General features: G+C 49.0%; 1 protein-coding gene across 2 annotated transcripts in view; it reads right to left on the reverse strand.

Annotated features, from left to right (window-relative positions):
• WARS1 (tryptophanyl-tRNA synthetase 1) overlaps nucleotides 1-25052 on the reverse strand; it is a 33978-nt gene that overhangs the window by 1860 nt on the left and 7066 nt on the right. For both annotated transcript variants that reach the window (XM_030883370.2, XM_030883369.3), the window contains exons 3-10: nucleotides 20575-20788; nucleotides 19503-19611; nucleotides 11392-11511; nucleotides 10502-10684; nucleotides 5490-5590; nucleotides 3468-3580; nucleotides 3107-3280; nucleotides 229-369 (exon numbers count right to left, since the gene is read on the reverse strand). In XM_030883370.2, the coding sequence (XP_030739230.1) occupies nucleotides 229-369; nucleotides 3107-3280; nucleotides 3468-3580; nucleotides 5490-5590; nucleotides 10502-10684; nucleotides 11392-11511; nucleotides 19503-19611; nucleotides 20575-20788 (1155 nt within the window). The remainder of the gene's footprint in view (nucleotides 1-228; nucleotides 370-3106; nucleotides 3281-3467; nucleotides 3581-5489; nucleotides 5591-10501; nucleotides 10685-11391; nucleotides 11512-19502; nucleotides 19612-20574; nucleotides 20789-25052) is intronic.

Genomic DNA, 25052 nt, shown 5'->3' on the forward strand with positions numbered 1-25052 from the left:
TGGGATTAAACCTCTCTGTGTGGCTACTCACTAGCGGTTTGTATTTTCTCTTTTGGGAACTATCTGTTCATGAGGTTTCTGGGCACGTGGTCAGAACACGACCGACCTACTCAACTCTAATCTGGTCTAAGCTGAGCGCCTGCCCCTCAGGCACCAGGGACACCGGCTGCCCCCAGCGTGGCTGCCAGGCCTTCCAGGTGCCGTGTGGGCACTGGGCCCCCGCCTCACCTTCCTGATCTGCTCCAGCCTGTCGTCATCCTCCAGGAAGAAGGTCAGGTACATGAAGGACACGTCCACGTCGCAGTTGCCCCCAAACTGCCGGTGCTCCTCCGTGGTGTCTCTGCCTCCGGAGAACGCGTGCTTGTTGACCTGCGCCAGCGAGAGGACACACATGCTCGTCGGGCCGCCGCCCTGCGCATGCAAGCCGGCCCGAGCAGTGGGGGGAGGCCTCGGACGCTCCTTCCCACCGAGCCCGGGACGGGCCACCGCGGGGCTCGCTGCGGAGAAGGGGGGACCGGAGGGGGTCTGACCCCCCCACTCCCCAGAGACACAGAATAGAATCGGGAAAGCCAAAGCACCACCTGTGCTGAAATTTGGGGAAAATGTCCTGAAGTGTCCTCGGATTCAGTAAGAGGACAGATACGAGCCATCTTCAGAGCAAAAGGGACGAGCAGGGAAGGGCGGCTGCTGCCTGCGAGGGCGCGCTCTTGGCGGAGGACAGGAGAGCAGAGCACCCCCCCACCAGCCCCCCACCGTGGACGGGAGGACGCGAGGCACAGGACTGGGCTCCCGGGAGGGCAGAACCCGTGAGGAGCGCCGAGGTGGGCAGGGCCCGCAGGCGGTGCCCACCTAAAGACAGGCACTTCAAGAAGCTGAAGAAAGACAGACTCAGAAACTAACAAAATGGTTTGTAGGATTGAAGATAATCTTAGAGAAATCAGGATCAAGAGGTAAGAGAAGAAAAGCCAAAAAGGGGAGACAAAGTTCCTTCAGTGTTCTTTCAACGACTATTTGAGAAACCTATCACGTACAAATGTCACCCTCATTTTCTTCCGGAAAAGGGTGTGTCAGCAGTCTCAGTGGAGACGTTTGGTACAGCAGGACTCCAGAGAGGATTCCTAACCGGATCATCCAGAATCGCAGACTAACGTCGGGGGGCAGAGGCTGGCGGCCACGAGTGAGGCCAGAGAAAGCTGGACTTTCTGGTGGGAGTGCCAGCGGCTCTGAGGGACAGCAGAAGCTCCGACCTGTCCCTGGGCGTGACGTCCCAGGGAGGCGGGAGGCACGTTTTGGCCCGCATGACGAAGGAGCGGTCCAACGATCCACATTTGAACTGAAATCTTAAATTTGGGTGGTACTCTACAGTTTGCAACCACTTTATATGTGATCTCATGCAAGCCTTGCCCCTAGTCTGCAGTTTTGTACAGCTGCTCCCACTTGACAGTGACACCTGGACAGCCATGGTCACCCACCAATGGCAGGTAAGTGGCGGGGCCCAGACAACCCAGGGCTCCTGCCTCCAGGCCACCCGAGGGCCCAAGCCGTGCGGGACCCGGGTTATGGCCCTGCCCCACTGCTTCCCAGCTGTGTGAAAGTAGGGAAGCTGCCGGACCCCTCTGAGCCCTACGTCCTTGCTTCTGAAATGGACGCAGCCCCCGGGGTGGCTGTCAGGACTCAGTGAGCTCGCACAGGTGAGCACATGGCAGGTGATCACGCAGCCAAGCTGCCGTGTCCCCAGCACTCTACTGTTGTTATTCGTGGGAGGGGCCTGGAGCAGATGCCCCCTCTCCTGGCTGGCGTGGAGATTCTGCTTCTGGAGTTGAAGGTGGGCTTGGGGATTGGGAACAAGGGTCTGGCCTGACCCTGTCCTGCCCCACAGGGTGCTCATGACCCTGGCAGCCTGGGTGGCTCCCGACCCTCCACTCACTGCTCACCCAGCCCTCGGGTCTTTGCTCATCCTGAGTGAATGAAAAATGTCCCAGAGCCAAAATGACTTCTTTAAAACTTCCAAAAACAAAACAAAATGACTTCTCTGCTAGAGGGAACAGGAGCTTCCCGTCCCCTCTAATGCACTCCGTGCTCTGGAATTTTCGGCCAGAAGTGAAAGAGAAAGGAAAGCCCTGCCGAGGCTGGGAAAGCTGGTGGCTACCACTTCCTGGAAGACAGTTCTGATACTAAGGGTTCCCCATTGTCAACCAGAATCTGGGACTTTCCAGAAGGCGTAGGGGCCCGGTGGTCACTCAGATGGGTGCCCTACATGCCTCAAATCCAGTTTCTGTCACTCCTGTTGTGATCGTCCAACCCGCAAACGTGCACTTGGTTCCAAATGAAATGTCAACAGCTTTGTGGAACAGAGAGGGGACTGAACACATACTGGCAGTTCAGAACTGAGCAACAGAAGTGCGGCCCTGAAAAGTAAGGAAGTTCAAACTAATTCTGATTTCCAGTTTCTCTGGTGACCCGGAAAATATTTACTGAGCTCCTGCTGCATGCCGGGCCGGGCATAGCACTCCCAGGCGGGACCCGACTGTGGAAGGAGGCTGATCAGTCCTGAGTCTCAGTAAGAACGCTCTGGAGAAAACTAGCCCCTACCAGCTTGGTAACGGCAGCTCGTGGGCCGTGGGCCAGGAGGGCATCTCCTGGTTTCCGGTGGAAACCTGGTCAAGCTGGTCATCCTCTCCGGGCCTCATCCTTCTTGTCTTTAAAGGGAACACACCACTATCTCCCAGTGAGAATTAAAACCTAGAAACATAAAGAAAGCACCTGGCCCAGCTCCTGGAATACGGCTGACGCCCAGAAATACACTACATTTTTTCTATTGTTTAACTGTAACTAAAGAAAATTGCCGTGATTTTGCTTCCCGAACAGGGTTGGTGAGGAAATCAGAGAAGAAAAAAAAAGAAAAAAATTCCAAAGCCTTGCCCACATGAAAAGACACAAATAAGAAAATCCCCCTGTCATCTGGGAACGGGGACAGGCTGCCTGGACCCTGGAATTCAGGGCCCCCGTGGCAGCGGAGGCCAAAGGGCAGAGCAGCACCACGCGTGCGTGTCTCCCCGGGGTGTGGCCCTGCGCAGGGGCCGCCCGCGCCCCGGGTGCCGCTCACCTTGGTCTTGATCTGCTTGGCCGTGTCTGTGAGGAAGATGGAGGAGTTGGGGTCACTGGCGCTCATCTTGGTCTGGGCCCCCTGCAGGGCGGGGAAGAAGGTCGAGTGCAGCAGGGCTGGCTTAGGGTAGCCGATCCTGGGGGCCACGTCTCTGGTCATCCTGAAGTATGGGTCCTGTGGGGAGGGAGGGGACGGTGGGAGGCGTGGGCCAGCTGCTAGCCCGTGAGCAGCCCCAGCTTCCGGTGAGCGCAAAGAGTCAGCCCCGCCCCGCGGCACCTTTTAGACCCTCCTTTCCCACCGAAGAGGGCAAAGAGCCTCGTGCAACACCCAGGATGACACAACCCTGGCCCTGCCTCCTGACCTGGTCAATGGCACACGGGATGAGGCACTGGACATCTGTCCGGTCTCGGAAGATCTGGGGGAACGAGTTGCTGAAGGAGGGAGCGGCCTGGATGGCAGGAAAACTGATCTTCCCTGGAAAGGAGGACAAAACATCTTTATACACGAGACCGCTTCCTGCTGGAACTGTAAAAGGGGTGAACAAAAATCGGCTTTCTCCCCACTGGAAAAGTAACAGTCATTAAAGAAAACCTGAAAACTACAGAAGAGTAGAAGGAAGAAAAAACCCCCTATAGTCCCGGTTTGTGTCTCTTTTCACCCATTTCCTCTCCCTTTCACACTCTGCATTTCAGTTGTGATTCTCCTCCGGTCTGTTTTTACAGGTTCCACTTTGTACCCACACTCTATCCCATCCACGTGCCCTGGAGAGTCAGCGGTTCTCCACCCCCTGGGCGTCTGGGGTGTTCCTCGGCTTTAATTATGATACATTATGACCTCCTGGTGCATAAAACGTTCTCAATATTTTGGATGCTGCTGTTGTTAACACTGCTACTGCTATTTGCTTAGACCTGCAGAAGCGGAACTCTGGGGTCAAAGGGCATGGATCTTGGTGTGACCCTTGATAAGTGGAGCTGGGCCAGTCTACCCCTCTGCGCTGCTCAGGCATTTCCCAGGTAGCCCACGTGGCTCCAGCCCTGAAATGCTGTCTCTGTGATGCTCTTTCCCGGCAGCTGTTCTCTCCCCTCTGCAGAAAGACATGCCTCATTTCTGGGCTCCTTTCTGCCTCTGGGTGTCCGCGTGGCAGCTGCCACTGACACCAGCACCCCCTTTACAGCACTGAGCAGCCCCGGCTCTGGCTCAGGGCCTTCCCTGGGCTCGTCTACGCCCCACGACTCTATGGAGAAGGTGTCACTGTCGTCCCCATTTTATGCACGTGGACACCAGGCTCAGACTGCCTCTGTGGTTTCCTGGGACTAGTGTGCAGTCAGTGAGTGGCTGAGCCAGGGTTCGAGCCCAGGTCCCCTGGCAGCAAAGTGTGTGCAGCTCCTCGTCGCGCCTGCTGTCTCCCTACTCACTTGGGCAGCCTTCAGGGAGACACCTCTCCACTCCATGCCGGGATTCCCAGGGTTAAAAAACCCTTTCAAAAGCACCGGGTTTATGCCCCAGTTGTCAGGAATGATCTGACCGAAACATCGAAGGGTTCTGCTTATGTGAAAAGCCTCCCAGTAAGGCCTCTGCACATTTCTCTCTGCACTCTTCCTTACAGGCCCCTCACGGTGGGCCCTGGAATGTGCTCCGTCCCAGCAGGCACACCCGGCACAGAGCGCCTGCAGGCACATCCTGGGAGCTGCCTGGGGCCGTGCACCCAAAATAAAGGGGAGGGGGTCCGGAGGCCCAGCCGCTAGTCTCAGGATTGATTCTCTGCCCAAGGAGCTAAGGGTCTCAAAGGAGAGAAAGCCAACGCATCTGAAGGGGGCGTGGAGGGAGACACAGGGAGAGGGGCGTAAACGTGGGCAAAGGGGCCTATCTGCTGCAGACAAGCCTGGAAGGAGAGCGAGGGAGCGCAGGTAGGGTGGGCTTCCCAGGGCCTCCAGTCAGGACCCTCCTTTTGCAGGTGGGGAAGCTGAGGTCCAGGGAGACAAAGACGGCAGGTTCCGGCCATAGAGCAGGCCCTCCTGCAGCCCCTGGGCCCCCACCAAGGCCTCCCACGCGGACTGGCGTCCCAGGAGCAGGCGGAGGACAGAAGTCATCCGTACCCTTCTCTTCCTTCTAAACCTTAAAACGAACGGATAACTAAGGAGAGGGACAGAGGGTGTCCCGAGGGATAGCTCCACATGGCCCAGAAAAGGGGCCAAAGGCATCACACCAGCTCTTGATGTTCCAGGGAAAACCCACCTATTTAAAGAGACAAACTGCAAATGCTACCACCTCAGAGAGAGCTCAGCCCCGGGCAGGCACCAAGCGCGTCAACCTGCCTCCTGCTGAGCTTGGCTCCTGTCTGAGGGCAGCGGGGCGGGGACCGCGGGCAGCAGCGGCTCCTTACCGATGCAGTCACTGTCAGTGAAGCCGAAAATGCCTTTCACCTGGTTGAAGGTGACGTGCTTCTGTATCTTCACCACGTTCTTGTAGAAGCCTGGGCTCATCCTGCAAAGACAGTCAGAATCAAACTCCGGACCCAGAGGGTGGCGTCCACTGAGGGCAAAGCAGCAGATGGTACAACATGGCAGGCCAGACACAGGCCGGAACACACTGGGGAGGAAGGCGCTGTGACGCCCCCTGTACGCAAAGATGCCTGCGGCAGGCGAGGCGAACACACCTCTACCTGTGGAAGGAAATCAACATGAAGCTGATAAGCAACTAAGACAAGAACACACCGGATTCAGTGGTTGACTCAGCGGCTAACATGAGATATTGAGATTCTGCCAGGGTCACTGCTGAGCTTATGGGGCTGTAAGTTTGGGGGCCCCAGTGCAGCTTTTCTGTTGAGACGGACCATGTGCTTTCTCGTGGGAGATTACCGTTGACCCTGGAACAACGCGGGTCCACTTACACGTGGTACTTTTCAGTAGTTAACACTGCAGTGCTACATGGTCTTGGCTTGTTGAATCCACGGATGTGGGGAACTTAGGCTGTGGAGGGCCGACTGTGAGTTATACGTGGATTAACCTTCTCATTGTTCAAGGGTATTTGCAACCTGTTGCTGGATGTAGTGTCCGGATAGCAACTGACGGGCCCAGGAAGGAGGGTCTGTCTCAGTGCAGCTGGTCCTCCCTGCATCCGGCCACCACTGTCCCCTCCACCGTGGGGCAGCCAGGCTGTCTGGACAGGGCGAACTCTCCTGGGTGGTGAGGGGTGTGAATACAAGGCCTGGATCTGTGGCAGCCATTCTGCTATTAGAAGGAACTAGGCTGAAGGGGCAAAACCCAGAGGGGCTTCTTACACTGCATCTTTTGACTGACATATTCAGTAGCTTTTCCTCCAGGCCCTATTATGTGTCAGGCACCATAAAGATAAAAGGAAAAGGCGGGAAAGCTGCCGTTTACTATCGGGGGCAGGAGCTGTGCTGAGTGCGGGAGATACACTGCCACTGCCCCGCTCCCCTGTGAGGAGGCAGCTTTGCCTCCACTTTCACAGAGGCTCAGAGAGGTTATGGTCATAGACCTAGTGAATCTAGGACCTGGGATCCAAACCTAGGCTCGTCTGGCCCCAAGGCCTGTGCTTTTCTCACCACATCTCACAGCGTTTGAAGAGTTTAAGGCTTCTGGCCTGACGGAGGGCCACCGAATGCCTCTGGGCAGGCACGGGGCGAGCGTCAGAAGCGCAGGGATGCCGGCTGCCTGCGTCTAGGGCAGCCACAAGGCAGGGAGGCCGGTAAAGGCCAAGGCCACCGCAGCAGGGTCTGTTTGAGTTGAGCAGAGTCCCACTCAGACAGGGAGCAAGGGCGGGGGAGGGATGGTGGCTTCCACTTCAGCCCTGGGGGCACCGGCCAGGGTGGGAACAGCGCTGCGAGGACGCGCCAGGAGCAATGGCAGCAAAGCGCTCCCAGCACAGGCCACCCCCCCCACCCCCCCCCCGACGTACACTGAACACACTAGAGAGCAGAGCGGGATAGCCACCTGCAGAGATGCCCGCTCGTTCATCCTGCCGGAACAGGAGCGACCTCCGTGCCAGGGGTCTCCTGGGGGAAAGCAGCAGGCCTCGTGCTGCCTACGCCTGGCGAGGACCAGCGCTGTCCACCACCGGGGGGGGATGGGCAAGAACTCCGTGCATCCTGGGGTTGAGGCGACCGTCAATGCTAGTCCCCTGGGCAGGTCAGCCGGTAGGCCCATCCTCTTGTGTCTGGGGTCGTGCTGCATAAGATGGCCTCCAAGGCCCACAAGGAGGGAAAGTCTACAGCAGCCCTAGTATCAGAAGCAGTGCTTCTGAAGAAGACCGCCTTGACCGTTCTTGGAGGCCGGGTCGCTCTCTGGCTGCACCGAGAGCATGGCCACCCCCCGCCACCCCCCCAGGGATGTCTGTCCCCCGGGCTCGCCCCTGTGCCGATGCAGCGTGACGCACCCCGAGGCTTCGCCTTGGGGACCAGGAACAGACCCAGCTGCATCCTGTAAATGAGGGCTGGGTACCAGTTTGTCCCCCGAGAACACCTGCCCCTCACACTCACATAGCTTGGAGAACATGGCCTGGATTTCCTCACACAGGCAGGCAAATGAGCGACAGGGTTCTAAGTTGGAAGAGATTTTCAAGAGTGACACTGGGCACTCACCAGGGCCAGGCTCTGCTGGAAGCGCCCCACATGCAGCAGTTCAGTGGTCAGTCCTCATGAAGCTGCAGCGTAGGTGCTCCCGTCCACTGAGCTAACCACCCTGTCCTTTCTGTTCTTCCTTTGTCCTCACAACACTCATTCTCACCTGGTTTACTACCTGTTAAGTCCCGTTAGAGAGAACCTGACGGAGCGGCTGGATAACTGTCTTGGCTGCTGACCCCCAGCATCATCTGACATGTAGCAGATGCTCAATAAACACCTGTCCAACATTCACTGCCCGAGTCACACAGGAGGTGGCGGTCAGGATGCGAGCCCAGGCGGGCACTCTGAACCCCTCAGCTAGACCACCCCTAACTAGTAGTAACCCCCCACTGCATAGGAAAACGGGAGCTCAGAGAACTGAAGGACTTGCCCACAGGAACCAAACCAAGCCCGGCACAGAGCTGGGTCTGGACCACTGGCTTTCAGCGTCCCGGAGCAGTGTCCTTCCACCCCTCGGGGGTCCTGTCAGGAAGGCCCCTCTGGGCCCAAACGTGTGGGGGGACAGGGTGGCGGGAAGCCTCAGCCCCAGCACCGACTCCTTCCCCCATGGAGCCCCCCGAGGGGGTGGAGGAGGCTTTGTTGTGTTTCTTGTTCGTAAGGAAGACTGGCTTGGGGAAGGAGCTTTATGAAGTCAGAGGTTTAGATTTTGAGTTAAACTTCAAGAAAAACAGTAAAATGCTTGAGTGTTTAGAAGAAACTCTTAAAGGGAAAAAGACACTTGAAAACAGACTTTAACATTTAAATGTCCCTCCTAACTTTAGGTTCAACATAAAATACCTAAGAAGAGCTAGGACAGGCCCTTTGTCTGGGCTTTCATCTTTACCCCACGTTCATAAAGAAAAAGGGAGTTCTTAGGGAGCAAAGGTGGCAGAATTGAAGCTGCAGGTACCAGAAAGACAGGGTGGAAACCAGTCGCCACAGACGCCACATTCTCTCAGAACGAGCTGAAAGCACGTGGGCCATGGTGGTCTTCTCACGCGGACTGTTCAGAAGTTCACGCCCCCGCCCTGACATTCTCACGGACTCGTCAGAGGTGTTTGTTTCTGTCCTATCAACATCTCAGCACCACAACAGGGGACTTTGTTTTGCTCAGTGCTGTGTTCTCGGGGCCTCGGGGGGCACCTGCCACGGCGAGCACCCCGTGACGGCTGCTTTACTGGTCTAGTGTGAGAGGACAACCCCTCACACTGCACCAGAGGGGGGGCCCGGGGCGCAGGGGGACCAGAGAGGGGTACCTAAATCTGGCTGCAGGAGGGACAGCTCCCAGGAGAAGGTGGTGCTTGACCACGTGTTTGGAAGGCAGCATAGGAATCCGCGGAGCTGGGAGTCCTGGGGTCAGGGCAGAGAAGAGCAGGGACAAAGGCGAGGGTGTGGAACAGCAAATTGTTCTGTATAGCTGCAGGGGGCGGTGACCAGAGAGGAACACAGGTCAAATCACAAGGGGCTGGTGTGCAAAGGAGAAAGCGAGAACTTTATCCTGATGATGATGGAGAACCAGGAAAGCTGTGAGCAGGGGACTGAGCCACACCTGCCTTTTAGAAAGATCGCTGGCTGGTGGGGGACCAGAGGCTGAGAGGGGCCACGGTGGGTGGGAAGGGGCTGCACAAAAGGATGCCAGTGACTGTGTGATGCCAGTACTGCCTTGTCCTAAAAAGAGCAGAACCCATGGTGTGTCTATGGGTTCAAGCAGTTGAATCAGGTCCTTTTAAGGAATAGGGGGAGAGAAATAAAACTAAGTGTCATGAAAATGATAATAACGGTGACAACTAAGGTCTCATCTAACCCTATTTCATGGACCAGACTTGCTGACTCACAGACCCTGAACAGAGGAGACCTGGGACTCGAACCCAGGTCTATTTTCCTCCCTTGGAAGGTCATGTTTCTTCATGGACCCCACAATGCCTCTGTGCCCACAAGAGAGTGGTTAAAAAAATGTAATAGGTAAAATTAGAAAATGCATTCATTTACTGGCTGCTAGAAAGGTCAGATTTCATACCAAGGCGTGTATTCCTCTCAATGGCTATAAAGCTCCCCCTCAGATCTCAGTAGTTACAGAAGGGACCCTTCTGGGCAGTGTTAACCAGCAAGCTCCTCTGCGCCTACTGCTCACGCAGCCTTTGGTGTTTCCGCTACACCCCGTCTGGGCCTCTAACGAATCTCCTAACAGGGGCCACACTCCACCAGCAAGGTGGGCCCTCAGGCACTGTCCCCCACGGGCGGCCAGACCCGTGCAGGGAGCGCCATATCTTAGGGGCCCATGCAATACTTGGTGACCTGAAGAGCATTCTTCTTGGGACGGTGGACAGAGTCTTACTTTTCTAGCACACTTCTTGGTAGTCGTCTGGAATGAAGTTCAAAACCGCAGAAGCTACAGTTTGAGGACTTCCAGAAGGAAATCTTTTGGACTATTAAGTGTCTGGTTTAACTAGACTGTGAGGGAACTGTGTCACCAGTGAGTCTTTTCTCTGTAGGGAAAAAGGTACACTGAGAAAGAGAAAGACACCCAAATTGGCACAACTGACCATCCGTGGAGAGAAACTACGACACAGATGCACATCTGTCACAAGCTGAGGATGGAAATCGTATTTGTCAATAAACCAATAAACCAGACCATAACATTTAATAAGGGAAGAAAAACACCTTCCAGACCTCGAGATGCTTCAGGTGTTTCAGCTGCAGCCGTGGCCATGATGACTTGTCTACAATCTGCATCTACTTATTTAAAAGGCAGGCAGGCGTTCTCTCCTTACCCCATGTAGTCAAGGTCAGAGAAGATGAAAGTCTTCTTGATGTCAAAGCCGCAGGCGATGATGTCCTTGGCGTTCTCCACAGCGTAGCCATAGGCCTGGTCCAGGGTCAGGTCCTTCCACAGGTACTTCTCGTCATCGGTCATCTGGATGACCAAGGGCACATTGAACACATCCTGCAGCCACCTAAGAGAGGGGGGGAAGAAGGCCGTCATCTCATTTCCCTGCAGAAAAACGCCACTGTGCCTCTGAAAACACGGTTCCTGCTAACAATGTATGTCAAAACGTCCCTGCCCACAAAATCACACGCTCTGATCACACTGTGAATTTGACTCCTGTTAATAAGGGCTACAACTGTTTATTACCATGTCAGCTCTGTGCTGGTTTCCCTGCACACTTTATTTTGAAGCCTTACGAGAACTGTAGGTGGTAGGTATTATTACTCCCTCTGGCAGATGTGGAAACTAAGGCCCAGAGAAGTAACTCTTCTATGGTCACGTGGACAGGGGAAGAGGAGGACGCAGGTCCACTGACTCCAAAGCAGTGCTCTCTCTACCACCCACATCCCGCTAAAGCGACACCAGGAACAGGGTGAAGAGAAGCCACAAAGGCAGCAACTCCCCAAGACCTTGGTTGTTCAAGCAGATGTGAACTAGTACTGTCTTGTCAGTTCTAGACAAGGTTTGTGACTAACATTTCTTTCTTTTTTTTTTTGGCAAAATAATACATATATTATCTATGATTGGCAGATATACTGCTGATTTAGTCTCTCCATGGTTCAAAAGAATTTCAAAATAACAAAGTAATTTTATACACCATACTCGATCAGTAATGTGACTAACATTTCTGATTCACTAATACAAGTGAGAACAGTCACACGACGCAATACTTACTTTGTGAAGATAAACGGGATGAGATGACCTACGTGCATTGCTTCAGAAGAGGGGCCCCTGCCCGTATACAGGTAAAATGGTTTCTTATTTTCATAGGCATCAAGAATTTGATGCATGTCTCTAAAGGAAAAAGGAGAAAAGAAAATAGTGTGATGTTCTGAGAAAAAAATCGCGGTGTGAATGCTCATTTGGAAATGATAAACAGACAAAACAACCCGGATAATCACTAGAGCTTGTTATCCTTGGCGCTTATGCTGTAAAAACAACAGGAAACTTCTTCTGAGCTGGTTCTCCTGTGATTGTTTTAAAAGTGGAAGACATGCAGATTGGGAATAATATATTTAAATGTTGGTCAGACACTGGATCTCTTGGAATTCCTCCAAGTATCGATGTTGACATACTGCCTGCTTCACACACTTTCCTGGGAGTGACACCAGGCCAACACCACCCAGTCCTTGTTGAGAACCGCACAGCGCCGACACTCTGCTGGCCCAGATGGGGGAAATCACAGGGCTCCCACAGTCCTGACTTAGGCAGGGAAGTGAGGGATGCCCCCAGGTGGAGATCTGCTTTGGGCTCCCTCAGCTACACTGGGACCAGGTGTCTTCATCTGGGAGTTATTCTGGAATCATCCACCCTCCCCAAGGACTGGGGTCCACTAACAGCACACACGAAGAGGCCTCCTCCCTGGCGGTGCATCAGAATCACCTGGCCGGCTGTTTCCACACCACATCTGCCTGAGCTGTGCCTCCACAGACTCTGGTCCAGTGGGTCTGGGGTGACGCCTGGGAATCTGTATTTTTAAAACCCCTGCCGGTTCAGAATGGCCATCATCAAAAAATCTACAAACAATAAATGCTGGAGAGGGTGTGGAGAAAAGGGAACCCTCTTGCACTGTTGGTGGGAATATAAATTGATACAGCCACTGTGGAGAACAGTATGGAGGTTCCTCAAAAAACTAAAAACAGAACTACCATGTGACCCAGCAATCCCACTACTGGGCATATACCCAGAGAAAACCATAATTCAAAAAGGGTCATGTACCACAATGTTCACTGCAGCTCTATTTACAATAGCCAGGACATGGAAGCAACCTAAATGCCCATCAACAGGTGAATGGATAAAGAAGATGTGGCACATATGTACAATGGAATATTACTCAGCCATAAAAAGAAATGAAATTGAGTTATTTGTAGTGAGGTGGATGGACCTAGAGACTGTCATACAGAGTGAAGTAAGTCAGAAAGAGAAAAACAAATACCGTATGTTAACACATATACATGGAATCTAAAGAAATGGTACTGATGAACCTAGTGGCAGGGCAGGAATAAAGATGCAGATGTAGAGAATGGACTTGAGGACACGGGGAGGGGGAAGGGTAAGCTGGGACGAAGTGAAAGAGAGGCATGGACATGTATACACTACCAAATGTAAAACAGCTAGCTAGTGGGAAGCAGCTGCTTACCACAGGGAGATCAGCTCAGTGCTTTGTGACCACCTAGAGGGTGGGATAGGGAAGGTGGGAGGGAGATGCAAGAGGGAGGAGATATGGGGATATATGTATATGTATAGCTGATTCACTTTGTTATACAGCAGAAACTAACACACCATTGTAAAGCAATTATACTCCAGTCAAGACGTTAAAAAAATCCCACAAAACAAAACAAACCCTGCCAGTGACTGCAACGTTTGGCAGGGTATGAAACCACCCTTCCAGGGTGTGAATGTTCTTTGTTTCTGGGCAAAGTATGCCCAAATAAAAGAGGAATAGCTGCCTTTTCCAGAGGTCTGGGTAGGAGAACCCAGACAAGAGTATTCTGAAAGTGACTTCTCCTTATGCCCCAGACCAGGGGCTAACAGTGCTTATCTCTGGGCTGATAGGATTAGGGGGATTCTGGTTTTCGTGCATAGTTTTGATTTTTCCCCAAGGAATGATCACCCAGTGCTTCTGAGATAAGGAAAGAATGAAACACTTGATTTTGGAAGAAAAAGAGTCCTTCTTTGGTTCTCATGAGTAACCAAATCAAACTTTTATCAGCTTATAGAAAAGAAAAAGAGCACAGCCGTCCCATGAGCTGCTCTTTTTATTTTTTTGCCGCACCGTGTGGCATGTGAGATCTTAGCTCCCCGACCAGGGACTGAACCTGTGCCACCTGCAGTGGGAGCACGGAGACCAGGTCCCGGCTGCGCTGCTCCAGATGGCTTTGCAGGAAGTCTCTGAGCACTCACGACGTGCTGTCCCGAGGGGTGCTGTCCCGAGGGCAGGGCGCCGACGAGGCTCCCGTGCTGGGCTCAGCTTTGTGAGGATGGCTTCCCGCAGGGCCCCCTCGGCTGCAGAGGGAGACAGCGCGTGGCAGATCTCATCAAACGCCTACTTCACAGACCTGAGAGGCGTTCTTAAATCTGAGCATGGCCAAAGCTTCAAGTCCTATGCCTCCCTAAACCAAGAGCCCACAGCATTATTATACTGAAGTAAATACGTCACAGGGCAGTGAGAACTGTAAAATGCTAAGATAAAAATTTGATTTAAGATCAACAAAATTGATAAAGCTTGAGCTAAAAAAACAAAAGACTCAAATTACCAAAGTCAACAGTACTAAACACTTTATAGGAGTAAAAAGGATTATAAGGGAATAATACTAGGAACAGCTGTATGCCAGCAAGTTAGACAACCTTGATGTAACAGACAAATTTACCAAAACTGACTCAAGAAGAAACAGAAAATCTGAACAGATCTATAGCAAGCAAAGAAATTGAACTAGGAATAAAAAAAAGTCACACAAAGAAAAGCCTCGGGCCAGATGGCTTCACTAGTGAATTCTCTCAAATTTTCAAAAGAGAATTAACAACAATCCTTCACAAACTTCCAGAAAAATGGAAGAGGGAATACGTCTCAACTCATGCTATGAAGCCAGTATTATTCTGATACCCAAAGCAAAGACATCAAAAGAAAACTACAGACCAATGTCCCTTATGAATACAGATGAAAAAATCTTCAGCAACTCACAAACCAAATCCAGCAACATATAAAAAGGATTACACACCATAATCAACTGGAATTTGTTCCAGGAATGCAAACTTGGTTCAACATACAAAAATCCATCAATGTGATACACGGTATTAATAGAAAGCATGACAAAAGCCACATGATCATCTCAACAGAGGAAGAAAAGGGATTTGATAAAACCCAATATTCTTTCATGATAAAAATACTCAACAAACTCAGAACAGAAGGGAACTTCCTTAAAATGAAGGGCATTTATGGAAAACCCAAAGCTACTCAATGGTGAAAGACTGAAAGATTTCCCCCTAAGATCAGGAATCAGACAAGGATGCTCACTTTCACAAGGACTGTACTAGAATTTCTAGCCAGAGCAATTAGGCAAGAAAAAGAAATCCAAATTGGAAAGGAAGAAGTAAAATTATCCTTACTCGCAGGTGAAATAATGCTATATAACAAAAATGCTCCAGAATCCACAAAAAAAGAAAAAAAAAAGAGAGAGAACGTTAAAAAGAAAACCACAGGCCCAAATGGTACCATGTTAAAGCCCATGACACTAAACCTAGACTTAATATCTGATTTAACTGCACTTTCCACCTTCCCCAGAAATGTAATCTTAATCAACCAGTCTGGAATTTTCTGCTCAGCACCTATGAGGTAAACTGTCTCCTGCCCTACACCTTCGATCCCTCAAGAATCAATCTGCGTGGTAAAACCCTTGCCATTCCCGTCCACAAAAAGATGTCCTGGCCTAAAAATAATCCTTTTTTCCCTTTTGCTAATTCCTCCCTTGCCCCACCCCTCTCCCTGTAAAAAGCTTCCATTTTGTAAAACCCCTTGGAGCACCTTTCTAGTTGCTAGATGGGAGGCTGCCTGATTTATGAATCACTGAATAAAGATAATTAGATCTTCAAATTTATGTGGCTGAACTTTGTTTTTTTTAATAAGAACTAATAAATGAACTCAGCAAAGTTGCAGCACGTAAGATCAACACACAAACATCAGTTGTGGTATTTCTATACAGTAGTGCAATATCGTGATTGATTGTAAGAAATATACATTTGGTCTTCGTTCTATCCTGTTTCAAGCACAGAGCTCCTTTAACCATTGTGGGAATTTCCTAAGTGAAAAGAATGATAAAGATAGGAGTGTTATTCATATAATAAGCTCCTTTCAACCACACCAAAATTTATGTTACTTAAGTGACTTTTGGAAAGCCCATAGATAACCTAAGGAGGCGGGCTGGTTCCCAGGGGAGCTAACTCTGATTAGAGGATTGGAACTTTCAGTCCCCCCTGCCTTCGCCCCACTTTCTGGGGAGGGCGGAGGGGCTGGATATTGAGTTTAATTACCAGTGGCCAGTGATTTAAATAATCACGTCTATGTAGTGAAGGCTCTATAAAAACCCAAAGGACAGCTTCAGAGAGCTTCCGGGTTGGTGAACACATGGAGAAGTGGGGAGAGAGGTGCCCAGGGAGACCATGGAAGCGCTGTGCTCCCACACACCCTGCCTTGTGCACCTCTTCCATCTGGCTGTTCTTGAATTATACCTTTTATAATAAACTGGTAATCTAGTAAGTAAAATGTTTTCCTGACTTACGTGAGATGCTCTGGCAAATTCACTCCACGAAGCAGTCATGGGACCCTCTGATTTATGGCACGGGTAACAGTCCAGACCCGTGATTCCTGTCTGAAGTAGGGAGGTGGGGGGCAGTCTTCTGGGACTGAGCCCTTAACCTGTGGGATCAGACGCTATCTCCAGGTAGACAGTGTCAGAACTGGGTTAAATTGTAAGACACCAGCTTGTGCTGCAAAACCTGATGTGTGGAAACCCCACACATCCGGTATCAGAAGTGAAGCAGAGCTGCAGTGAGCACTGAGCTAGAGGAAACACACAGGAGTGTGCTTTCCCTTCAGAAACAGCAATGAACAATCCAAAAAAGAAATGAAGAAAACGTTATCTTCAACAGCATCAAAACAAACAAAACCTTAGGAATAAATCTAACAAAAGAAGTGCAAGGCTTGGGGCTTCCCTGGTGGCACAGTGGTTAAGAATCTGCCTGCCAATGTCGGGGACACGGGTTTGAGCCCTGGTCTGGGAAGATCCCACATGCCACGGAGCAACTAAGCCCGTGTGCCACAACTACTGAGGCTGCGCTCTAGAGCCCACGTGGCACAACTACTGAAGCCCACGCACCTAGAGCCCATGCTCCACAACAAGAGAAGCCACCGCAGTGAGAAGCCCGCGCGCAGCAACAAAGACCCAATGCAGCCAAAAATAAATAAATAAATAAATTTATTTAAAAAAAGGAAGTGCAAGACTTGTACACTGAAAACTATAAAACACTGCTGGAAGAAACTAAAGACCTGGTGAATGGAAAGACGTCTATGTGCATGGATAGGAAGACTTGATATTTTAAGATGGCAACACTCCCCAAATTGATCTATAGATTCAGTGCAAAATCTCTACCAAAATCCTAGCTGCCTTTTTTACAGAAATTAGCAAGTTGATCCTAAAATTCACTTGGAAATGCAAGGGACCTAGAACAGCCAAAATAATCTTGAGAAGAACAACGTTGGAGGACTCACACTTTCCAGTGTCAAAACTTACTACAAAGCTACAGTAATCAAGACTATGTAGTATATTTAATAAACCCTTAAATATACGGTCAATTGATTTTCAACAAGAGTGTCAAGAAAATTCAACAACAGTCTTCAAAAATTGGCGCTGGGACAACTGGATATTCACATGCAAAAGAATGAAGTTGAATCCTCCCTCACATATATACAAAAATTAACTCAAAATGGATCAGAGACCTAAATGTAAGGGCTAAAAGAATAAAACTCTTAGAAGAAAAAACAGGTGTAAATATTCATGACCTTGAATTAGGCAATGGTTTCTTAGATATGACACCAAGCAACGAAAAACAAACAGAAGAAAACTGGATTTCACCAAAATTAAAAATTTGTGCTTCTAAGGACACTGTAAATTAAGAGCTAATATTTGAAAATCAAGTATTTGATAAGAAACTAGTATCCAGAATATATAAAGAACTATTATAACTCAATAATGAAAAGATAAATAACCCAATTAAAAAGTTGGCAAAGGATCAGAGGAGACAGTTCTCTAAAGAATACATAAAAACAGTCAATAAGCATATGAAAAGGTGCTCAACATCATTAGTCATTATGGAAATACAAATCAAAATCACAGTGAAATACCACCTCACACTTACTAGTATGGTTATGGAAAAACACAAAATGGAAAAGAATAAATGTTGGCGAGGATGTGGAGAAACTGGGACCTTTGTTTGCACTTTGCTGGTGGGAATGCAAAATGATGCAGTCACTGTGGAAAACAGTTTGGAAGTTCCTCAAAAAGTTAAATGGTTAACTTATGACCCAGCAGTTCCACTCCCACGTACACACTCAAGAGAACTTAAAATATATGTCCACATAAAAGCCTGTATACAGGACTTCCCTGGTGGCGCAGTGGTTAAGAATCCTCCTGCCAATGCAGGGGACACGGGTTCGAGCCCTGGTCTGGGAAGATCCCACATGCCGTGCAGCAACTAAGCCCGTGCACCACAACTACTGAGCCTGCGCGCCACAACTACTGAAGCCCGAGTGCCTAGAGCCTGTGCTCCGCAACAAGAGAAGCCACTGCAGTGAGAAGTCCGCCCACCGCAACGAAGAGAAGCCTCCGCTCGCCGCAACTAGAAAAAGCCCACAGACAGCAATGAAGACCCAACACAGCCAAAAATAAATAAATAAAATAAATAAATTTATTAAAAAAAAAAACCTGTATGCAAGTGTTCGGAGCAGCATTATTGATAACCCAAAAGTGAAAATACCCCAAATGTCCATCAACTGTTGAATGGGGGGGTATGTCCATTCAATAAAATATTTTTCAGGTATGAAAAGGAATGAAGTACTGACATATGATACATCATGGAGGAACTTTGAAAACATGATGCTAAGTGAATGAAGCCAGACACAAAAGGCCGCATGTGGTATGATTCTATTTATATGAAATGTTCAGAACAGGCAAATCCACGGACACAGGAAGTAGGTTAGTGGTTGCCAGTGGTGCTGGTGGGGAGGGAGGAATAGGGAGTGACTGCTAATGGGTAGAGGGTTATTTTTTGGGGTGAGGAAAATGTTCTGGAATTAGACAGTGGTGATGGTTGCACAACCTTGTGAATACACCAAAAAAACCCACTGAATTATGTACTTTCAGAAGGTGAATTTTATGTCATGTGAATTAAATCTCAATTAAGGAAAAAGCTTTGATTGCATTCTGCCCAGAAAGAGGGCTGAGCGGGGCTTGGAGTTCTCGGCCTGTAGAATTTAAAGTGTTCGGCAGACTGCCGAGTTCTGTCCTGCACGTGCTCTCCGTAACCCTGATGTGCGGGCAGAACAGAACAACCCTACCTCGGACTATAAACTCCACGAACATGGCCTTGAACCCAACCCGAGGCGATGTGTGGGGTGGGAGAGGCAAGACCTCACTCAGAAGCCGGCTGTTCTCTGATGTTATCTGCATGGAATTTATGATCTCAGGTAGGGATATTCTGTGCGTGTTCGCTCTATTAGTTTCTCTCTCTTTTTTTAACTTTTTTTTAACTTTTAATTTTGTATTGGTGTATAGCTGATGAACAACGCTGTGACAGTTTCAGGTGCACAGCAAAGCGACTCTTTGGCTATTATTTATGAGTAGGCCAGAACAATAGGAGGAAGAAGTATGTAATTTCAGGAAGCCTCCTGCTTATCTCATGGGAAATGCTGAACTTGGACACGTTGATCTCTTTTGTTTTGTGACATTTTATAGTTTATTGCACGTAACCTGGCATGAATCTCATCTGCTGTGTACTTGACCTTCACCTTGTGAGGTGGGCAGTTTACAGGTGAATAAACTAAGGGCCAGAGGTGAAGGGACGGGCACCATCCCATGGCCAGTCACTGCCAGCACAGGAGGTGGAACCGGCCTTCTGCCAACTGGCAACCACTCGCCGCAAGGGCCTGGAGGTCTGAGGGAACAGCACCCTGATAGTTTTCTTCATTAGAAGAAGAGGAGGGGTGGGAGGCCCTGCAGTGAGAAGACCCTGACCTGTGTGAGAAGAAGATTCCCCTGCGCAGGAAGCGGTGCGGCCTCTGACCCGTGGCTCTCTCTATTCGGTTTATCAGCTCCTTGTCAATTTTACTGCTTCCGAACCGAACTGGAAAAAAAAAGAAGAGATGCCGATCTCAGGTGGTGGGAGGTTTGGTGATATTGCTGAAACGAGAGGGAAAGCCTTGTGATCCACGCACAGTCTCAACAGACCCAGGCCTCTTCAGGCCTGAGGCTCTGGTCCCTTCCACCAGCCCAGAGTGGAGGTCACAGCCAGCAGAACAGAAAATAAATTACAGAACAGGGATGGGATTCTGACAGGAAACAGATCCAGAATGCAGTTTAGCTAGCAACTCCAGGCAACCACACACACACACACACACACGCCCCCGCTGCTGACTGCTCATTAAGCTATCATTTATATTCACTCACAACCATAAATTTAAATAGTCTTTAACCGAATTAACAGCTGTCTTCAAGAGAATTTTCCCTCATTGATAGTCTATAATAAATCATGGACAATGGCTTAGACTTAGGTAAGAACATTTTAGTTCTGTTTCTTTTTTGACAGCCATCAATGTTCTCAGAGTAAGGATTTTCCTGAGCAGGAAGCCCTCCAGTGAAGGGCTTGGCAGTGAGGACCTGCCCCCTGTGAGGAGTCATCTTTCTTAAGCTGACTTCCAGCTGTTTAGCTCCACACTCAGTATCACACTGGAGGAGAAACCTTAAGTAATCTATGACTGACTTGTACCCACTAAGTTAGAGACAACTTAAGTGACTGTAAAGATGCCCAGTTCCATGGACCTTCCCCAAGTTCTGAATTGCTCAAAAAAAGGAAAAAGCTTCTACTAAGCTCTCTACTATAAATCAGTATTTTGAGATTTATTTTATATTGTTATGTTAATTAACAATAATCCTCTGGGAATAAAATGCACCACAAAAGATTTTAGGATCTATTTTCTCCTTGGCATTGAAGCTTGACTGGATGTATGATTAATTCAAATTAGAAAACATCAGTGGAATCAACTCAATGGAATCACTCCTAAAAGCTGGGGCTTTTCCCATAACGTACCGATGAGCTTGTCATAGTCAATGCCTTTTGCACTGCTTGTCTGTACTGTCCATGGGTCCACAAAATCCTCGCCTGCTTCTGTGGCATCCAGGCCACCATCACTCCCAGGTGCCGGGTCCCTTGGAGGGTAGTCAGCCTTGTAATCCTCCCCCGTGGCAGCTTTGTAGCTCATTTTCAAGGATAACAACATCTCCACTGCGGAATCAATTTCATTCTGCACAAAGGAGCAAGGGTGAAGGCTGAGTGTATTAACAACGACTAACATTTGCCGAATGTTACTGCTGTGTGGCAGGTGTTGTGCTAACTGCTTTCACACACATTACCTCCTTTAGCCTTACAATGACCCTACGAGGAAGGCGTCATTGTCACTGTTCTTTTCCAGTTGAAGAACGTGAGACTCAGAGAGGTGAAGGAGCTTGCCCATGGACACACAGCAAGTCATGGGCCTGAACTTATTTTAATTTATGATTTTAAAAAAATCTATTTATTTTATTTATTTATTTGTGGCCGCGTTGGGTCTTCGTTGCTGCGCGTGGGCTCTCTCTAGTTGTGGAGCATGGGCTTCTCATTGCGGTGGCTTCTCTTGTTGCGGAGCACAGGCTCTAGGCGCGCCAGCCTCAGTAGTTGTGGCTCATGGGCTCTAGAGCGCAGGCTCAGTAGTTGTGGTGCACAGGCTTAGTAGCTCCGCGGCATGTGGGATCTTCCCGGACCAGGGCTCGAACCCGTGTCCCCTGCATTGGCAGGCGGATTCTTAACCACTGCGCCACCAGGGAAGCCCCTTTGTTTTTTTTATCTGTTGGTCTAGTGCTACGGATTACTACCACAAACACTATAGGATACGTGTAGCGACACAATTTACACCGTTGTTTATGACAGAGTTAATGCGCTAAATGTTACTTAAACACCACCAATGCCAGCGAACATATGGGACAAGCTCCACTAATCAATTACACTGAGCTCTGCACTGGAACTTGTTTTTACAATCCACACAGGTTGAGATGAATATTTATGGAAACTTAAACAACGATGCCACCAAGGACAGCAACAGCAACTCAAGTAGACATTGTGAAAACAGATAAAGGCAAGGAAAAAATACAGACTTTCAGGTCATAAATTAAGGAGGGATTCACTGGGAAACAGTTATACTACACCATTTTGGAGTCTTATCAAGCTGTCCAAAGTGTTTGCACATTTAGTGTTTTAAAATAAGCATAAGAAAAACAAATGTAAAATATATCCTTGGGTAAGCTGGAAACCTATTAAAGACCTCCTCTCTTCCAGGAGCCCACACTAGCCACCCCTGGAAGCCTGGCATTTGAAAAAGCAAACCTAATTAAGCAGATCAGTCATGCTATGCCCTAAAGCTCTACTCCCACAATTGGCCTTGCTGGATTAGATCACAAAGAATATACACAGTCCAATCTGCTTGCCAAGGGAAATACAAACACTTCCATTTAGAGTTTATACATAATGTGCTATAAACTGGGCTTCCCAGTGGAGAAACATCACAGCACCAAACTCCATTCAGAGAGAGCTCCTCTGTCAGGTGCGGCACCTGGGCCACAGAGGACTGTTACTGTAGGGTGATTTCGCAAGCCCAGATTTGTGTTTCAAACTCCGAAACCATCTGGAATTCAGCGTTTAAACGAGTCAGAGTTGTGGCATCAATAGCCCCATGGATAGACCTCATGCAAGAGACAGGATGTTGGCCTACCTTAGACAGGCAAGCATGTTTTCCTCACCTCATTACGGTAGTGCCTAGGCTGTACGTGCAGCAGAATAAAGGCTTAGCAAGCATGATCTATCAAGTTATCTATGGGAGAATTACCTTGCTTTGAAGTGCCCTGAAGTCACTACCCTTTAATCACCAGCTGTGTGACTTGTTTTTCATACTCTATGTGGCCTAACTCAGCTTCCAACCAGGTGGCTCTTTGAAAGTCAAACATCTAACCAGGGTCCCAGTTCAAGGACCACCTGTTAACTGGAATGGGACCGAAACAGACAAGCAGGCTCGTCTTGTCCGTTTTCTTGTTCTCAATCTAACATGGACCAGGACACTGAAACAGATTTTAAAAGCTGATGTTCTGAAAAAAGCCAGACATGAAAGACTCTATATACACTACCTGATTAAATAAAGTTCCAACACAGAAGGAACTATCCACAGTGGGGGAGGCAGGGTGGAGGCCTCTCTTGGGAGAGTAGAGGCAGGGCCTGAAGCGGCCCGAGGGTGGCTTCTGTGCCATTTCTCCAACTGGATGCTGGTTACACAGGTTTGGTCATTTTGTGAAAATTCAGTGAGCTGCCTGTTTGTGATCTCCATATTTTTCTGAACGAATGATGTATTTCAATTTAAAAAGTTTACTTAAACTAAAAGAAGAAGAAAAAAGGCTCTGTTCTCTACCTTAACCCCTACGATCCAGTGTCATTTCGTGAATCCCGCTCTAACTGTCTCCCGTTAGAGCCCCCAGATTCCGACCTACCCGCCAGGAGAAGCTTTGTGAGCTACTGTTTCTGAAAGCAGTGGGTGTTATTCTCTTGGTACACGAAGGAGAAAGAACGCCGAGGGCCATGACCTGGACAGACGGCAGAGAGAGTGGAGGAAGAGCCTGCGGCACCCTCACTGGACCAGAGATCCCCGAGTAGCTCAGCTATTTCACTTAAAGTGAATTTCCAAAACATCAGGTGCTTCTAGTATGATACATTTCAGGGTCAGATACAAACTTACTCCATTTAACTCTGGTTTCATCATGTAACCTCTGATCTCTCTTGTTGAGTCAGCTGACTATGCATTAGTCAAAGACCACCCTCGAAAGAGTTATTCTAAACTGTGTTAACAATGTTCATTGCAGCACTACTTACAATAGCCAGGACATGGAAGCAACCTAAGTGTCCACTGACAGATGAATGGATAAAGAAGATGTGGTACATACATACAAGGGAATATTACTCAGACACAAAAAGGAACGAAATTGAGTTATTTGTGATGAGGTGGATGGACCTAGAGTCTGTCACACAGAGTGAAGTAAGTCAGAAAGAGAAAAACAAATACCGTATGCTAAAGCACATGTATGGAATCTAAAGAAATGGTACTGATGAAGCTAGGGGCAGGGCAGGAATAAAGATGCAGATGTAGAGAATGGACTTGAGGACACGGGGAGGGGGAAAGGTAAGCTGGGACGAAGTGAGAGAGAGGCATGGACTTATATATACTACCAAATGTAAAACAGCCAGCTAGTGGGAAGCAGCTGCTTAGCACAGGGAGATCAGCTCAGTGCTTTGTGACCACCTAGAGGGGTGGGATAGGGAGGGTGGGAGGGAGACGCAAGAGGGAGGAGATATGGGGATGTATGTATATGTAGAACTGATTCACTTTGTTATACAGCAGAAACTAACACACCATTGTAAAGCAATTACAAGATGTTAAAAAAAAAACCATGTTAAGTATTGTTTGCTAAAATGCTGAACATAACTGGAGTCACTAAGAGTTACTAACTAAAAGCATTTATTAACATTATTCGAATTTAACGTTAAATGACAAAAATATCACCGTCAGGTTCCTAAAATGGGTTTATAGAGTAAATGATCAACATTTCGGTCCTTTATTTATTTTAGGTTTTCAGATTTTTTTTTTTAAAACAACTTAGCCTCATCTATTGAGCCCTGCCTGGTGTTGTAAACCCCTTTCTGTGAATAATCAACTCCTTTTTTTGGATATCACTGTTTCTTTCTTTTAAAATGTAATGGATTATTTAGGGTCCAAATAGTCAAAGTAAACTACTGGAGTGACTGTGATATGGTTGATACCATCTGGTGAGAACCTAGGAAGAGATTTTTGAAAAGACGACGACAGGGATTGGAAGTGACAGACGAGGAAGTCATGGACATGAAGAAGCTGGGTGACCGAGAGTGAAAGAAAGTGCTTAGGTGATGGTTACAGACGCAGACTGAATGGGTTACACTTCTAAAACCCACTGCAGCAACAGCAAAGAGATCTTTAAAAAAGGCATAACCCACGAGGACCAAGGGAACAGGAAGAGGATGACAGCAACAAGATTCAGAAGCTGGAAAGCGGAGGGATGAGTGGTACCTGACCGAACACGGGAGAAGAACAAATGCTAAGACAACACGGGGAACCTGGGCAGCGACTGGACTTACATTGCTGTGGAATCCCTGAGAGGTCTGGGCATTGGCGGCCCTAGATACTCAAAGAAGTGAGGGTGAAAGCGGGCTGTAAAACTAGGAGCACTTTGAAAGTCTGTCTAAGAAGCAGTTCCTGAGATCTCCCCCCTACCCGGTACATCCCCCCTCCCCCATCCAGAGGTTTAGTGTCTCATCAAGGAGAGTAAAAAGTGTCCAGACTGGAGGCGCTTTGCCCAGCGGGGGCGGGGGCGGGGGCAGTGCACAGAGAACGGGGGCTTCAGCGAGCGATCACACAGCCCAGCTCCTCTGCCCCACTCAGCTCACAAGGCTGGCGGCCG

Source organism: Globicephala melas, chromosome 2 (assembly GCF_963455315.2).
Source record: "Globicephala melas chromosome 2, mGloMel1.2, whole genome shotgun sequence".
Lineage (NCBI taxonomy): Eukaryota > Metazoa > Chordata > Mammalia > Artiodactyla > Delphinidae > Globicephala > Globicephala melas.